The sequence below is a fragment of the Limanda limanda genome, chromosome 5 (genome assembly GCF_963576545.1).
Source record: "Limanda limanda chromosome 5, fLimLim1.1, whole genome shotgun sequence".
Lineage (NCBI taxonomy): Eukaryota > Metazoa > Chordata > Actinopteri > Pleuronectiformes > Pleuronectidae > Limanda > Limanda limanda.
The window spans coordinates 4,644,796-4,664,111 of NC_083640.1; the positions used below are offsets into that span (position 1 = coordinate 4,644,796).

The following is a 19,316-nucleotide window of genomic DNA, read 5'->3' on the forward strand; positions in this document are numbered from 1 at the left end:
TTTCACTAGAAATGTGTGCGGATGTGTGAGTGTCTATTTTAAGCCTGTATGTTCATCTTTTGGCATGTGTTCTTCTTCTTTTGCCAAACCTAAGCAGGATTCGGGAACAAAATGTTGTTCTGAGCCAAGGCCACACCTCATGGCACCTGTTGGCTACTAGCTGATTTTACTAGATGGACTTGACATGCCACCTTAAGTCCATAATAACATGTATTACAAGTTACGGGTTCCTCTATAAATACACGCCTAGCCACAAACAGGTGAAGGTACAATAGTGCAGCCCAGCTGACACACCCACCATTGGTTTATGTTACTTGAGCACAACAACTGCATATCATGTAGCACCGTGCTCCAGTGTTTACCTAATTCTTCAGGTAATTTTCGAGAAGCTGAAACTAATACTTGAGGCAACATGTACTATTTTCTGAGACCATGTAAATCAGAATCAGAATTCTTTTATTTGCCAAGTATATTTGCACATACAGGAAATTGACTTGGTGTCATTGGTGCACTGAACATAAAACAACAATATAAAAACAATATATAACAAAATGGAATAAAATAGAATAAAAACATATACAGTAACAGAGTTATGGGCATCTGGGTGCTTAGGTGCAGAGATTGGTGATAGTGCCAATAATATATAAATTATAAATTATAAATTATGTGCAAGGGGTGGGGGGGGGGCAAATGCAGGTAATAGGTTACAGACCACTACAGGTAGCCTGGAACCCCCTTATATACTGACTTATGTTATCCAGAGCCAGAGGACAGAAGACTGAGACGTGAAGAAGAGAACAACAGAGGAAGGACGAAAAGGAGAAGCAGAAATGGAGGAGGAAAGAAAGGATAAAAAGCATTAGGAAAGGAGAGAAAGAGGAGAAAGCTTTACTGTTGTCCTTGTCTCGTCTCAAGTCAAGGATCTCATTAATATGGGAGCCCAATCTCAGCAACACACCCCCACCACCACCACCACTACAGATCCTTATGGCGGCCCCCAACTCTAACACAAACTCATTGATCACTGTTACAGGACACGCCGCGCAAGCAGAGACAGCGCACAAACACGCACACGCACTTGTTCCAAAAGTCATTACATGCACTGAGGGATAGCAGTCACGAGACACACCTTGACACGCTATGGTTTCACTTTCATTTCAAGAGCACACAAACACAAACGCATGAATGCTCGATTGACAACAGCTAACCGATAGGAGACCGCGTGGCGTTTCAAATCGGGAGATCCCTCGAGCGCTTGGAATTAACTGGTGTAAATGTGACATCTACAAGAGCCAGAGGAGGACTCTCTGTTGTGCCAGCATGCCCTACCTTCAGCCAAGCATCACCCTCCATTAAAGAGGAGGTTAGCCAGGGAGCACAAAGCTAAATCACTGTATCAAACGGAGCAGGGGGCTGGCCACGCTCCAGCCGTCACTTCCACAGCTGCTCAACACATTGGTGGGCCGATGGTGATGTTGGCCATACGCGAGGCCTCACACAGCTCCTCTTCTCCTGCCAAATGCCATTCACATCAAAGCCACTGGTGGGCTCTTGGTAGCTGCTTGCCCTGGGCTTCGACACCACTGCTAATGTTGTTTCTATTAAGAGGTGAAGCAGCGTCTCACAGTCAACCGAATGTGTTGCATTGGAGTAAATGCAATGTCTCAATGCACAACTTATAGTTACCAAACAACAGCGCTGGGTTAAAATAACGATCTTAATATCGATCTTAATGATCCGATATTGATTCATATAAGATTCAAGATTTTTATTGTCAAATGAACAGAGATAACATGAAGCAGTCACTGTCAATGAAATACTTGGGTCACAGGCTCTCTTTAAGCAATGCTCAGTAATTTCAACCCAAAAAAATAAAATAAAAATGGAAATAGTATAAAATAGAATAAAAAAGAATAAAATAGAAGAACAATAAAATAGAATATCAAAAATTTTAAATAGAAAATAAAATATATATATCTAAATATATATCTTTACAGATGAATGTTCAATTTGTGCAGTAGTGCAAATATGCAAATATGCTTATAATGGTGCTGGTGCAAATATGCAAATATTCCAGGGTGCTGGTTTGGTGGAGTTATTGCAGTTCAGAGGAGTTTAAAAGTCTTATGGCCTGAATATAAAGGAGGAATAGATATTTTAATATATATATGAAATGATAGCAAGCTAGCGAGTTACTTCTCTCATCTCATATCTTTGTCTTGAGACGGACGAGACGGAGTTTACACTCAGACAGGCCCCGCCCACACTCACAGAGCGACACAGACAGTGAAGCAGATATATGAGGGGCAGAGTCGGATAACAACAAAGAGAGTGTGTCCCATTTGTTGAAGAACAGTGGCAAAAAAAAGGTAAAAATTCATGGTTTCTATTACGAACCCGCGCTGCACAATGATCAGCGGCCATGCTTCATTATCAGGGTAGAAGCAGCAGTTGGTTTGTTTAGTGCCGGAGTTTGCCGTGTCCTCCCTCCACACTCGCTCAGCCAGGGCATCGGGGTTAAAGCAACCGTTACGATCCGGATTTAATGATTCGACACCATCGATACACAACTAAACAAATGTGATTTGTCTGTTTGTGTGTGAGGAGCAATGAGCAGACACACTCACTACTAGAGGAAACACTAGAATACTAACATAATACGATCATAATCATCCCATCCTGTTTACCGAACTGGTTACATATATCCTGTGCCAAAAGCATGATATGTATTAAAGAGTAAGTTATATATATTATGTTGGTTGTGTGTTTTTTTTTTATTCATGTGTGTTCAAATGTCAGATTATTCTTAAGAATTAAGAGAAGTTCATTGCTCTTTGTAAGCACAATTGTTATTATGCTATAATATAATATCAGTTGCCATGACATGTTTTTACAATAAGATAATTTATCACAATAATTTCTGAATACAGGCATTAACCAACAAATGTGGTATTGTGACCGGCATACATTAATATTTGAAATTATGCTGCAAATTAGAGGTTTCCTGGCACAGTTTACAGCTTCAGTTCTGAGAATCTCTCTCATATTCAAGAAAATTGTATTGTACAGTGAAATATGCCATACTGAATCAATATTGAATCTAATCAGATCGATTTGGGAAATCAGTGGCGATACCCAGCCTTATTGAACTACTTCACAAATGCAAAGAGCCACAGACATAAATATACGAGTCTACAGTGTTTCTCGTGCTTGAACACTTAAAGAACCATTTCAAAGACTGTTGATTTTAAATGAGCTGTGTAACTTGTACATGTGTGGGAGGATAGTCTGCAGACAAATGGCACAAACAGAAGCACCACTCCAACAATGTGTTTTTACAAAAGCAGGCAGCACTGACTCTTTAAATCACTAACAGGCTATTAGCAAGTTAAACAGAGAAACCATATTTTCATGAATAAAGCTGGAAGTTGCCTTGATTTCAGCAACACTTGCTCCCTTCTGCAGTGATTTAATTTCTGCATGGTCTGCAGACACGGTGACCATCTTCGGTCAAGTTTCCCCACAGCTCTATTATAATAACCAAAATATGATCACACTTCAGACTGAGAAATTGCTGTTAATGCCTCTGCCATGATTTCATTGATGCCAAATGAGACAATGTTGCATGCTGCGCCTGACAGACTGCTGCCAACTTTGGTCGATGTTGGACAGTATTTACTTTGGGTTTTTCTAAGCAAGGCAATCAAACACAGATCTAATGAAAAAAAAAAGAGGAAATGGTAATACTAAGGCTGTCACTATTAGTCGAGCTTCAAAATTGAATTGGAATGTGGAATATTCAAACTGTAATAACATGTTCAGCTTCAGAACATCACAATACAGCAGATGGTGCTCACAATCAGTTTGGCTTCTTGACCCATCAGATAAGTAAGCCATTAATGTTACAGTGTTTGGCTATACAAATGGAGGATACTGGCAAACAAACCTGTCCTGAGCAAACAAACATAGCAAAGCATCTGAGAAGCGCTGTGTTGAAGTGTTGTTTGTTTACAGCGTATACGGCAAAGTAACGAACAAAGGTAAGGCAGTTTGTTGAATTAGTAAAAACCAACTATCTAACTTTACAACACCTGTTGAATTTTCAACCAAAGAGGAGGCGGCACCACAGACGATCTGAGCAACGGCAAACTTATTTGACTGCATGCTTGCGGGTGGTCTTTTTATTCTGACTCATTTTTTGGGTGGGAGAAGATATATGAGAAGCATCTGCATGGCTATATACCACAGCAGGGAAAACTGAGAAATGAAGAAAAGATTTGTTTAGATATAGGGCGGCAATAATTAAATGTTTTCACGGTGTTTTTACCACCATATTAACTGAATATGATGGTGATAAACTGAATATTTGGCATTAAAATGTTCTGCCCAACTGTTGCAGTTCTGTTGGGATTATTTTGAAGGGTCCACAGTTTTCCAATCTCTCTGCTGGTGTGTAGTTTACCACTAAATGTCAATTAAGAACTGAGCCTGTGGTGGCAGTGCAGTTTGAGGTTAAAGCTGGTGTGATCAGAGTGGAGCCCGGCTTTTTTGACTTTAGGAACTAATAATGGGTCAACTGAGGCCAGGGCTCTGACAAAATGGAAACAATGAATGCCAGTGTTAAGGAAATGGGGCGGCAGAAATGACACAGTTATACAAGTTCCCCCTCCTCCTTTACAAAATGGATCAATCCATAATCTCAAATTCAAGAAAAGTTAACAATAGAGTCAATGGAGTCCATTTCATGGTTCCAAACTTGAGTCATTCTCCCGGCATTCCTGTGGTGTAGTACTATAACCCTGGGATTGTTTCCCTTCATCAAGCAATGGCACAAAATCCTCTCCTGTGACTACATAACATGATGGAGCAGCAAGGAGCAGGGGGATGGAAGCACAGAGGAAACAAATGAAGAGGCAGGTTGGACCCAAGGCATATAATCGATGTCTGGGGACATTTTGTATGCAAGGTCCCCTGAGAGACGATACATGATGTCTTCACCTTGAGCAAACACAAGCAGAGAGGCAGATGTGTGTGATGTTATCCAGACAGGTGGGTGTCGATTTAATACCGGCTGAAAGGAATGAATTACAGTGGATAAATATCTCCACTACGGATCATAATAAGCAATAGGTACTGCAGCGGGTACACACCTACTACCAGCAGACGGACCATTATCTGCATGATGCTGTCGTTAGCTAATCCTGTTAGAGGGTCAATGGGATGTTTTGGAGGGAAATCACCATGGCATTTTGTTTTACATCACCACAACATGGTGTGTGTGTTGTTAACAAGTCATTTTTTTCGTGAATCCTAGCCATGACACTGTACGTCGACATGGAGAACTCTGGTTCACCCCACTCCAGCTGCTGAGGAGAGGGCAACTGCAGGGCAGGGAGATTGCTCTTGTCTATTATGACAGAAGGAGCAGCATGCACGCTCGCTCACACACTTGCAGACGACTAAATACGTGTACGGATATACACACAAAGGCTCGGCATCAAGCCCATCCCACCTAATGGCTGTATCCTCACACAGCTAACGGGCGCTCAGGGAGGCAATGAGGTTTGCCATCTATATATCCATGACCCCTGGTTGACTTCGCTCCCCCATTCAACTCCCCCTTCATGACCTGGCAATGGTACCCTATGAGGGTGAGTGGGGGGGAGACAGGGAGACAGAAATAGGTTCCGGGATCCCGTTTGAATGGAGCGCAATGACGTAAACACCAGTGGGTTGAGAACACAAATCTCCCTGCCAATGGGGTCAAAGCCTGTGCTTATCCATTTGTTTTTATTTTCCTCCACCCCCTCAGCCTTCAAACACTCTCTCCCCCTTTCCCTCTGGAAATCTTAACTGTTAGCAATCATGCAGAGCGATATGGCAATGACGCGCCAGTGATAGGGGAACGGAACAGACGAGAGAGATCATGCAACACCCTTCTCCGTCTTCCTGGCGCAGAGTCTCCATCTCTTTGATGCATGTGCCACTTGCACAGGCACAGAAGAGCATGTGCTTCATGAACACAGCAACGTGTAAAACACACCTGACTGAGCAGCAATAAGGCGGATTCCTCTGGAGAGACATCACAAGGAGGAGCAGAGAAGAGTGAAAAAGGCTTGTGTGAATGCCAGATACAAATGTCAACGTCCTCACTGCTGCAGCAGATTTTCTATGGTCTGAGAGGAGCCTCAAAAACAAACACGTTTTCGACCTTATCCATGCATTCATAAGCTTAGATTAGGGCAGTATGGAGGAATTTACAGGAGAATCACTAAAAAAATGCTTTCTGCCCATTTGCTTTGAATTTAAGGATTTGTACTCACCTTTGTAAAGGCATAGCAAGCTTTGACACCAAGGCATCCATTCTTTTGTTTGAGTTTTTATATCTAACTCATATGGGGAAGCCAGCCAGTCATTAGCTGAGCAACTAGATGAGGAAGTGGCTGATCTCTGTTTGTCTTAATAGGTGGACCATCTGCAGCCAAGCAGGTCACTGTGTTAGGCAGACCCCATGTGACTCCAGCCTGCTCTATAGGCTAATCCTACCCTACTGTGTGTGTGTGTGTGTGTGTGTGTCTTTACCAGAGGGTTCTGTGGCCACAAAGACATGACCAGACAGGGGCCAGATAAAGCCAGCAGCCAGTCAAAACAGTGTTTAGGACGAGTCTACTGTCCCACTGACTGTCTGGTGACCTGGGTGACATGTGACCTGTTGGTGGACCAAACGGTTGGCAGATATATAGGCTTGTAGAAATACATTACTGTAGGTGTGTGTGTGTGTGGTCTCAAGTCAGGATAGTTTGTGGTAAGGACTGTGCTTCCTTCTTTGTGTGCGGCAGTAAGTATTGTGTGTGTGTGTGTGTGTGTGTCTGTGAATGAACATGTCCCTGGCCCTTACAACCAGAGGTTAGCAGGCGGCTGCGCTCTGTGATCAAGTTACAAAAGTGGGTGTGTTCCTGCTCTCTTCTGTCGCCTGCATGTCTGCCTCTCCCTCTTTCTCTCTCTAACTCATTCTGTCTCTCGCGCCCTTCTCCCTCTACGTCTCTGCCGCTCTCTCACTTTCTGGAAACAGAGGTCTGAAGCTTGCGTCATCCAGGCCTCTTCCTCTGGCAGCACTACACAAACCAACTCTCACTCGCTTGTCTCTGCTCCTCCCTTTCCCTCTCTTTATTTCTGTCATTGTTTCTGTCTTTCCTTCTTTCTTTCTTCCTTTCTTTCGCCCATCTCTTGACAGCTACTGACAGGGAGCAGCCCAGCAGCTGGTCCACACTCCCTGCAGGAGACTGGAAGCCATGTGACTCTCTCTCCCCTGACCTCCTCCTCATCCACTGGTCCAGCAGCCGCCCACCCAGCATCACTCTGGCCCTGCTTGGCTGGACCATAGCTCTCACACATGCAATGTTAACCAGCTTCAGTGATGTCTAACCTGCATCCTGGCCTGTCTTCCCAGAACACACATTGATAGCATAATAAACACACTGCAATTTGTGGAGAGATGCTCACACTGGTATGTGTCTGATCTTACAGCTGCTGCCCAGCTCTTCTCAGCTACTTCTAAAATTACTCTGCAATATGCCCACTGTAAACCACAACACCATATGCCAGATGAAAACGTCCAGCTGATAGCCACGTATTTTAAGACCTTACTGTACTATAGGAAATGATGGCCTTGTAGGGCCAATTAGACACGCAGCACTTATTACGCAAGTTGAATGTGTGTGGTGTTTACTGCAAAAGGAGCCAGGAAGCGTTAGTTTTCTATATTTATCACACATCCATTCACTATCTCTCCATCGCTCCACACTTTTTGGACTGGAGGGAATGCCAGCTTTTTGGCACAATAACAACGCAGACACAGTTGTTGGTTCAGCGGGAACTCTGTGATCTCATCGGACAGGTCTGACACTGCAAGACCAAAGTGTTTGGCACCTGATTACTTTTTTACATGTCTGTTGTATATACATATATATACAAACTTTTGTTTTCAACAAAGATCAGTAACCTTTTGATCAGATGTGCCCAATTTTATGTTTGTGTGCACAGACATTACCTTGTCTTTCTCGTGAGGCATCAACCGTACAGGTGGTAGTGATCCCAGTGACACTGTTCCGGTCCCATCGTCCTGGGAGCTGCTGCGGCTGACGAGCTGGAACATTGGACCCTGCTTAACCACACGTCCATGGGCCACTGCCCTTTTCAAGGCCACCCTCAGGTGCTGGTGGAAGAGGCCAGGCCCCATGGAGCCGCTGCCCGACAAGTAGGCCGCCACATCAGCCTGGCACTTAAGAAAGCGCTCAATGTTCTTTAAGCTGGAGCCACCAGGCTCATGGAGCCCCTCCAGTGCCCGCTTGATCAGCTTGTTCCAGTCGAGTCCCGGTTTCTTCCCAGAGTAGGAGTGAGAGCTGCCACAGCCACTACTGCTGCCACCTCCCCCACCTCTTTCAGAGCTGCCACCACCTTTAGACTTGGGCAGAGCAAAGCGTCCAGGGTTTTCAGGGTCCTTGTAGGAGTTTAGACCTTTGTTCGTGACCTTTAGGATTGTTCCATCCTTGACACTGAGCTCTAGCTGCTCGAGAATCGTTTTGCGGTCCAGACCATGGGACATGGAGACTGCATTGCAAATGCGCTCCTCTGACGGTCGCTGCTTCTGCTTCTTGACCTTCTTGATGGCCTCTAGGATCCATTGGGTGTACATTGGGTTTGCCAGTTTCACCATGGCTGCAGCCTGGGTAGGTGCAGAGGCCGTGTGGCCTTACTGCAATGGCAGCTGACAAACAATAGGGACTGTAAGGCGAGGAAATACCTGGCCTGCGCCGTAGCGCCGCCTCCTCCTCCTCTTTGCCCTCTCCCTGCTTACTATCCCTTATCCTGGGGTCGAACAGAAAGTCCCTCAGAAGCTGAGTATGAGCAGCACGAATGGGAGCAGCTAACCATAGCAAAAACCCACTGAACCAAGCTTCCACCCGGTAAAGTCACGTTCACCCTCCACCCACTCCCAGCCAGGCGACGGTCCTTGGCGAGAGGCAGGGGGCGTGGAGGAAGCAAAAGGTCTATTAGCAACTCGAACTCCAACAGTACACAGACAAACGTAGAGTAGATCTTTAAAAGGGGTGTTCAGAAATAAAAAGTTGTGTTTCCCACTTTGTCCGTCAACACCTGTTCAGTCAGTTTTGGGCTGCTGTTAAATTATCCAGTTCTCAGAGTGTGTAGTGAAAGATGCTCATCTTCTCCGAGACATGGAGTTAGTGTTTCAATGATAATGGCGAGGGCGATACAGTAAAAATGTTTCCTGCGAATAGTGACGATCCATGAGATGTTGATTCACGTTCCCCTCCTCTTCCACTTGTTCTTTGCTTCTGAACCAGCAGCTCTGGGCTTCTCAGCTCTGGGATGGAACAGATATCTCACCCGAGGGAGCAGCCAGGGCTGATCGCCTTCATGCCGATTGCACCACGGTAGCTGACAAATCCTGCAGGAAACACACAAAGAAAAGAGGTTGGTGAAAAAGTTGCAGATAAAAGTGGAAGTACAGCAACAAAGTTCAGTGTTAGGTCAGAGAACCTAAGAGGGTGCATGCTTTTGAGGAAAAGCTACAGTGTCTTCACACAGATCCACAAATAAGGCTTTGGCATGCACTACTATAATAAATGAATACTAGAAGAGGAGCAAAAAAAATCTCAGCAACACCACTAAACAGCTGGCTTGTCTGATTAGTGTGTAACCATGCTTGATTTCCTATTACAGCAATATTACTGTACTATCACAACCAGCCAGTGTGGCACAATACTGTCAACAAACAAGTATAACCAGGAAAACTGTGGTTACTACTAGAAATTGTACATACATGCCACAATATGACAGAAACTATGAGAAATAAGAGTAAAAATCTCAGCAACACCACTAAACAGCTGGCTTGTCTGATTAGTGTGTAACCATGCTTGATTTGTTATTACAGTAATATTACTGTACTATCACAAGCAGCCAGTGTGGCATAACACTGTCAACAAACAAGTATGACCAGAAACACTACTAGAAATTGTACATACATGCCACAATATGACGGAAACTATGAGAAATAAAAGAGCAAAAATCTTAGCAACACCACTAAACAGCTGGCTTGTCTGATTAGTGTGTAACCATGCTTGATTTCCTATTACAGCAATATTACTGTACTATCACAACCAGCCAGTGTGGCATAATACTGTCAACAAACAAGTATGACCAGAAAACTACTGGTTAATACTAGAAATTGTACATACATGCCATAATATGACTGAAACTATGAGAAATAAAAGAGTAAACAAAACATCTTGGAAACATCTTCCTGGAAACAGCACTGGCAGGTTGACTCTGGGGCTAGTTGGGGTTGCTAACGTAAACATGATGCAGTCAAAACACAGACTGTTAGCAAACATTAGCTTCGACACTGGTTCAAAAATGTAAGCGGACATAAGAGTCGCATCCCCGGACTGTTTCCTGCTTGTTAGCGGTCCCTGGTGCGATGTGAAGCCGCCAAGAGTCCGACAACAAGCCTTCCCGCTTTACTGCTGTTGTTTAGCGAGCTAGCGACACATGCTAGCCACCGAGCTAACGTTGCCATTATGTGACTTACGTTACTTGCTAACCCCGAAATGTAAACAGCATGAAACTATAGGTTAGCCGGCGGCTGTGCACTGACAAACCCAGCATTCCCTACCTCCGCCACAAAAAGAAGACCCGGGCAATACCGAGCACCACGGCGCTGCGACCGGGGCCAATAATATGATTTTGAATGACATTCAGATATTAACCTGAAATCGCGGCCTTGTATAAAAAAAAAAAAAAAAAAGGCACAATGCAACTTGCAGACGGCCATCTCTGCGAGAAGGAAGCGGCGGAGGATTCCCCGCAGCACACATCCCGCCCTCCGCAGCCCCCCGGGGCGGCCAGCAGCCCGTGGCCGCTCGGAGGCGTCCTGCAAGCGGACACCACCACGCCGACAACCGCCCTCCCACGTACCGCCACAGCCCGCGATGCGCTGGAGACAAGGCCGCTGGAGCGAAGTGGCTAAAAGGGCCTCGGCTTCCCCTCTCTCTCTCAGAGCCCCCCACCACCCACCTCGGCTATCATCCTCCTCTCCGTACCCCTCTCTCCCTCCACCTCTCAGCGGTTCAACCCCAAACCAGAAACACCCTCGCTGGTCCCGGTTCTGCCTTGCCAGAGGAGGGGGGAAGAGAGAGACCTCGGCAGAAAGCGGTTGCCGTGTGTTGGAAACAAAAACAAGCCCGTCGCTCCCTCTTCCATGTCCGGCTTCCGCTTCTTCTACTCACCGGGATATCGTGACGAGCCGCCGAGCAAAAGGTGCCAAAACCGGGCGAAACGGAGACAACAACAAGCCTCGAAATGCAGCCAGCAGAGACCAGGGGCTCTAGAGCCGACGCCATCTTTGAGTGAAACAGGAGCACGGCTGGTGGGGGAGGGGGGAACACCGAACCGTCAGGCTGGGCCCAGGGAGCGTCTGCATGGTGCGGGCCGAAGAGCCAGGGGAAGGGGAAGGGAAGGGGAAGGGAAGGGGGGAGAGATTCACTGCAAGGAGGGAGGGAGGTGGGGTGCTGTTGCTATGAGAGGGGTGTGGATACTGCTGGAGGACATGAGATGGAATAAAAGGACAGATGGTTGATGGAGGGAGAGAGAGAGAGAGGGAGCAGAGGTGTTCTCACTCGCTCTGCTGTGCTGCTACAGCCACATGAGGGAGATGCAAGGGAGCGTCTGCATTTTTTTGCCCCCAACAGTTGTTAATAATGAAAAATGGGGAAGAAAAAAAAAAACACCAAAGCCAATGAGCATGCCTTAGCGTTAGAGGGTATTTAAAGATCAAAGCAGACATCCCCTTCCTCACTGCAGTGTATTGGAGCCACAGATCCAGTCGTGGTTATCAGACGCTGCTGTGGAGCTGTTACACCTCATGATAACCGGTGTTATTATGTGTGTATGCAGAAGAGTGAGCCGATGCATTGCTCTCTCCAGACTGTGAGACAGAGCATTATCCTCTCCCAACCAAAGAAAGCGATTATGTAAACTGTCTGCGGCCAACCCACTTTGTTACATTTCATTAAATTATTACTATATACTGCTATTATATTGGTATAATTACTATCATATATAAATATATATTATGTTATATTATATACTATATATACTGTACTATTTTTATATACTGTGTAACAATAACATTACCATCATATCATCAATACTATTACCATCATCTTGCCACTGCACCTTATCTACCTATTTATCTTGTGTTTCTGTTTTTATTCTTTCTACCTCAATATTTTTTATTTTATTCTATTGTATTGTATTTTATTGTATTCAAATATACCAGCTGCTATGACGACTTAATTTCCCTTCGGGGATGAATAAAGTTATCTATCTATCTATCTATCTATCTATCTATCTATCTATCTATCTATCTATCTATCTATCTATCTATCTATCTATCTATCTATCTATCTATCTATCTATCTATCTATCTATCTATCTATCTATCTATCTATCTATCTATCTATCTATCTAAATGACAGTTGAGTCGAACACCTTCTCTTCATAATTTGCTGCAGAAAGCAGGGATTTTTTTTCTCAGCAACATAAATTACAGCATCTGGTGACAGATGGAGGCGACATAATGTAAAGGTGTCACTCGCCGTGTGCATGTGAAAACTGCAGCATGCTCCATTTAAATGTGATTAGCTCCAGAATATGCACAGGTAATTGATACTTTTAGTCCTATAATGTGTTGTAGAGAATTAAGACTACAGTTTTAAAAAATGAGGGACTATTAATCACGGCTCAGAACACACAGCCCAGATGTGACACTTCTGTCCATCTTGTGGCTCGGACACAACAGAAAGTGGCGGTAAATGGTGAATATGGCCAAAATAACACAAAAAAAAACTCAGGCTACCTTTGGCACCTTTGGATGACATGAAGTATTATTATGGCTTACTTGTGGACCCGATCATTCCACGTTGTATGTGAGCTGAATGACAACGTGGCAGTGTGAGCCAGATCTGGGCCCAAAGTATTTAGCTATTTGGGAGGGGTCGAGTATAACATATTGCGCCGTAACTTAAGAATCTTTATTTGGGAACCGTGAACAGCTTAAGTACAGTCTTCTTATTATTCATAAGAAAAACAATCAATAAAGGGAAACTGATTTCGCTGCTTCAGTTTTACGATCATAGTGATACAGAGGCACTTGGGTTGGAAATCTGGCAGCAATCTTCCTTTTCTATTACAGCGTAATGCTGAAAGCTCCCAGGGTGGAAATTAAATTATCTGCAGCTTTGTGTAAAATGATGTGTACAGCAGTCCTCAGAGACGGATTATGGAGTGTCTTATAGGAAGCAATTAGACCTGAGGTTTTCCCATGTTAGAGGTGTCTTGTGAGAGGTGGAGTTGGTGTCAGTGCACTGGTGATCAAATAAAACCAGTAAGGTCACACTTTAGTTGCTGTTTATCTTGTCCTTCTTCTGGGACAGATAAATCACATTCCAACGACAAGGCACTCATTTTAATTAATGATGGTGTTATTACACAGATAAATAGTGTGAAGTGTTAACACATGAACGGCCATTAGGGCGCCTCCTGAGGACTCACGTATCACATTAGTGTGTACAGTAGTCCAGCCAACAGATGGACAATACTCAGGGGAAAATTGCACAACATCTACCGTTCCCGGCTATGAATAAGTAATGTTGTGTAGCATGATCCACGACAGAGACCATGTTCACCAATACACAACAGAAATAAACAAACACATGGATGGGGTGGAGGCGTCAAGAGTAATTTTACAGTTATTTTTGTAAGATCATATTGATTTGCAGTCGGGTGAATCAATTTAAATATCAATTTACACAAATCTTTGCTTTGTACAATATTTAAGATAATTAAAAATGCAGATGGGCCAACAGATACAGAGTACACGATCATATAAAATATAAAAGTCATGTACATATACTCAAGTTATATTAACTTACTAGAACATAAACCTTTAGTGAATAAATGACAAGTGGGAAACAATTCTGAAAACTGATACATTGTTTGTAGGTGGTTCAAGATTTTTGAGAAATACCCTTATTTGCTTTCTCTTTAAATGTTTTATAAGAATATTAATTACAACTCTCATGTCTGTCTGTTAAATATGGAGCTACAGCCAATACCTGTGTGTCTTACTGTAAACACTCAAATTGACAGTTGCCTCTTAGCATGGCTTAATCATGAGAAAACAAAACCCAAAAATCCTCAAGAATTCAAATGTTATATCTTGTTTGTTTAATTCAGGCAGGAGAAGTGACTCCCTGAGGCGTGGTTGCCATCAGAAGGTTGCCAGGTAACCAGTAAGTTGAAGTTCACGCCTGTGCAAGAAATATTTGGCTATCTACAAGGTAGAGGAATACAAACAAGATACTGATAATTATAAATAATAATACATTTGATTTATATAATGCGTTTAACAACATGTCATAATCAAACATTAAAAGCAGTTCTGAAGAGTTTTGATTTGTTTTTTGAGGACGGACGGTTCAGTGCAACACGTTAATCAGAGAGATTCACAGGGGCTGGTGAGTGGACTTTGTGAGTGCTATTAATCCTTTCATCTAATTCTTGGACAGAAAGTAAATAAGAGCATTTTTCAGTACGTCAAACCTAATAAATCAATTAACTAAGTAAAAACGTCAACAATTCTTCAGGTGCAAGTGGAAGAATCTTCTTTTTCTTCGATGTAAACTTTTTAGACTTTTAGAAAAGTCGCCTTAGACCCTAAAAAACTATGGCAGATATTTAAGCTGCTTTTTTCCAGACCAAATAACTTTTCGACTCAACAAAGAAATATATGATATATTGATCGATGAAGAAAAATTACGTGTTTGCTTCTATAAACGCTCACGTTTGTGTAAAAATGGGTTAGGGTTAGGGTTAGGGTTAGTAACAATCTTATAACATAAATTCTAATTTTAATGGTTTTCCAAATAATCAGAAAAAAAGGTTTATTGGCCAAGTAAGTTTGCACAAACAGGGAATTTGACTCGGTAAAGTGGCTCTCAGTGTGCTAAAACAGAATACACATCACAAAACAAAACAGTACAATACAAACAGTCACAAAAACAATACAAAATACAAACGGTATGTGCATTACGGTTATACAGTGAGGATGAAATAAAATAAACATAATTAAATATAATTATAATATATATTATATATAATATAATATAATTTCGGGTTACTATAATATAGTTTCGGGTAATAGGAGTTTCTGGTGGTTAATGTGATTGAAAAACTGAACAGTTAGCCTTATGTTGTACCCTCAGCCACAAATGGATGTTTTGGTATGAGACCCCTGGTTTGGATTCTGTCTTCAGTGGAGAAAAGGAGACTAGTAATCCTTAGCTTCCTTTCATCCCCTTAATCCCTCCATTTTTTGGGGGGATTTCCATTCTCTGTGCATCCACCTGCTAGGGGCCCCGAGCCCCCAGCAAGCTGCACCAGTGTCCACCTGCCCCCCCCTGCCTCACTCCCTCCCTTCTCTGACACACATGAACACACACATCCTGTCCACCTGATGCACAGCGGCACCTCTCTCTCTTCAGGCTTCCATCGCCTTCACTTTCTTCTTGCCTCCGTTTTAAAAGCTGGAACTTTGCCAAGGCAAATAAACATAGGGCATCCCTTTCAGTCTCAGAAAAGGACATTTCACGCTTAATTACCATGCTTGTTGTGTAGATGTTTATTTTTTTTGTTACCAGGTTTTAATTGTGACAATTTCTCCAGTCTGTAAAAAGGATTATTTTTTATTCTAAACCCTCCTGTGGTTAAATGTCACGTCCCCTATTGTGAAATGGACTTAAAATAGGACCTGATTGATTGTCTGTTTAGTTTCAGTAAATGAGGATGTTTATATACTGAGTCCAGCTGAGGGGACATTTATTTTCCAAGTAAACATGGTCACTTGACACACGGCTAATTTAATTGAAACCCAAAGTGAAACCTTGGCTGCTAGAGCAGTGGAAACGTCAGGTGAATATCGGGGGAATTGATGAGACCTGAAGAATCGGACATGATCAAAAGCAGGTTTGGAAGTGACTGAGCTGGAATCCAAAAGAAAGGAGCTCCATCCTCCGTGGCTGTCTTTAACTTTGCCTTGATAGAATGCGTAGATTTGCATATTTGCAGCTGTGAGTACGCTCCAGTCAATCTGTGCCACCACCCTGCACACCACTACTCTGAGTTCCTGTTATTTTTCTTTTTCGGGTGATGGCTGGAGGGCTGTGCTCAGATAGCCAGCCTCTGTCCAAGGCTGCTTTTTTGTCCGTGTGAAACTAGCAGGCTTCCTGCTGTGTCTGGCTCATAGCCAAGTCCCCAAACCCTAACCCAACCACTGCCCCCCCCCCCTGCCACCACCATCCCATCCCAAACCCCTCCCAATCCTAAAAAGCTGAAACATACAAACGGAAATTTCCAGGGGCCTGTGCGCCCAAGAGCATGCCCCCACCCGTCCAGTAACCCCCCACCCCCACCCACTTGCCTCCTCCCTCCCTGTGGCCCCTGCTCGCTCCCCTGCCTCGGATCCAAAGGGACGGAGAGCAGCTGGAAGGTGAAGTGCAGCTTGTGGGCGCTGAGCTGAAAGTCAGACCAGACACCTCTCATTCTCCTGCTGTCTGAAACCTCTCAGGAAACACCATCTCTCTCACTTGAGCCGGCGAGTGCTCAAGAGTGCCACAGCGTACACTTGTACGCCCGACATAAGCAGTGGTTGAACTACTCTGTTTGACAAATCAATTGTCCTGCTGTGGTTCACAGTCGCTGTAAGTGTATGTACACTTCAAGCAGGGACCTCTGACAAGGCCATTAACATGCACAAATAGCTGTGACTTAAACTCTATTAAAAGCAGCAGAGGAGGAAAAAGCCAAGGTAATAAATGGTGCTGAAGCAAGAAAACCCCTGACACATCTGTTTCCTAATTCTCTTACTCTTAAAGGCAGGAGTCATACGGCAGACATTTAATCTGGTGGGTTTATGGAAATCACGATTCGAGAGAGACCTGAGAACAGAAAACTTTCATAGTCGGACAAGCATGCAATCAGCATACAAACGAACTAACATCAAACAGTGAAACGGTCAAAGGGTGAGAATCAAGCTTAATGGCATTTTGCAGTTTATTCCATTTGAATCAGCGCCTCTGCAGTTCACTACTAATATGTTACACTGTCTGTGTTCCGTCCACGGAAAAGCCCAAATTTAAAACACATTATTCACAGTTTTACTGCAGATTTCGTGTTGAACTATTTTGGTCAGCAAACTGAGCCAGGATAGCACTTTCCATTTGTTGCTGGTTTCAACTTTTTATTGACTGTACAGATATGAGAAAGATATAAGATACTTTTGCCAAAATGTTCTTATTCCTTTAACTCTATACACAAATCCCCTTTGGTTTTTTAGTTGAGGTCCAAATGTATTTGGTCTGTGGTCAAATTATCATGTGTTTGTAATGCTCAGTTAAAGTTAGATGTGATTCGGGTAGATGCAGAGAATATAATGGGGGTCTTATTTGTCACTGAAACAAGTCAATGATCAATGGGGATAAATGGAAATCATTAGAGGTACACTGACGTCTAAGTGACAGCCAGGAACAAATACAATTGGATCATCAGCATAAAGGTTGACACTGACATACTCATTACAGCGAATTCTGATATCATTTGTTATGCATTTAGAAAAGCACCAACAATAGACCACTGTGGCGCCAAGTTAGTGATGACAAGACAATTGTTTTTGTAGCTATAGAAAGCTACAGAATGTGGGAATTACTAAGCTTTAGAAATGCTGGACGGTGTATTTTGTTTCTTTGAGACTATTTCCACTTTTAATGGAATCTTACATTTAATGAAAGTGAATAACTGTACGTATCTTCTAAACGTTAAATTTAACCTGAATATACTGACTAAATGCCAAAAGAACACCAACGAACCAGACAAGTTCAGACAGTGGAGTAGAAAGCATGGAGTGCACATCCATTCAAAATACTGCGCTTGATTAAAACGAGAGTGGAAAGAATAAAGGCGGGAAGTGAGATAACCTTAAGATATGGGGAAGAGAATAACTAGACAACAGTGATTTCCACGGCCTTGCCCTTTAGCTTCGATCTGTTCTGGAGGTTTGCCGTGTTCACGCTGGTTCAACAGCATCAAGCTAGTTTTTCCCTGAGAGTGAAAAAGTTCATCTGTGACCACACAACTTCAGCAGAGATGATTTTTTTGTTGTTGTTGCTTTCACACAACAAAGAACAAATATATCCCATGATGCCTTGTTTGACTGTTTGGAAATCAGACCTCCCAAGTCCAAGCAGAGCAGACTCGGAGTGGAGCAGCTCTGCAGTGTTTGCAGAGCAGGATGCACCACAGACAACAATACAGCCTCCAAGACTCTCTTACACACACACACACACACACACACACACACACACACACACACACACACACACACACATTCCTGTGGGCATGGTATTGGGGGGGTGGGGGGGGGACTTAACCTCTAGAGCTCGGCAGGCTTTGTTTAAGTCTCCCATAACCCCCTCCCCTCCCTCAACCACCACCTTTTTTTTTTAAAACCAAGCACTCATTTACTTATACAACAAGCTTTTTTCTCACATTAGAACATAAAGACCTCCTTAATGAATTCCATTAAGAGGCAGGAGAGAGATTTATGTCCGAAAGGATATGTTGGATAATGGGCGAGTGAACAAAAATGATATGAATCCTCGATTTCATCAATATGAGCCTGGCAATATATATTAAAGCCCCCTCAGATTGCAGTCATTCATATTAATGATGCCACTCTCACAATACTGCAGGGTAATGAAGGCAAAGAAGTGTACGTTCCCATGAGTGATGAGCCCTCCACGCGCGTCCTAAATTGCATTACAGAGGCTGTAATAATCAGCGTTGTCATTACGTAAACTGTGGTGAATCAGTTACTCATTCAATATGCTCCCTAATTGAATAATTTGATTCTTGTCAGTGTAAAGATATGCATGTTTGCCTTCCCCGGTGCGAACAAGAAGCAACAGATGGAGCATGTTATGTAATGATATTGATGGAAATGAAAGATTCGCAGATTATCCTGAGGCAAATGTGACATGATAAATACCTGCAGTGCTTTTGGATATCGGTATCTATAGGCCAGGTGACGATGACAGAGGGCTTGCTGTGTTTCTCATAAGGAAGAAGACAACAGAACCTGCTGCTGAGAGCGATGATTATATCATGTCTCATCCATCCAG

The 19,316-nt window shown here is 43.4% G+C and overlaps 1 protein-coding gene across 1 annotated transcript in view; it reads right to left on the minus strand.

The window, feature by feature from the left end:
• Positions 1 to 11,413, minus strand: part of kat6a (K(lysine) acetyltransferase 6A) — a 39,928-nt gene extending 28,515 nt beyond the window's left edge. The window contains exons 1-2 of the mRNA XM_061071992.1: positions 11,310 to 11,413; positions 8,051 to 9,469 (exon numbers count right to left, since the gene is read on the minus strand). Coding sequence (XP_060927975.1) covers positions 8,051 to 8,716 — 666 coding nt within the window. The 5' untranslated portion in view covers positions 8,717 to 9,469; positions 11,310 to 11,413. The remainder of the gene's footprint in view (positions 1 to 8,050; positions 9,470 to 11,309) is intronic.
• Positions 11,414 to 19,316: the final 7,903 nt, after the last annotated feature.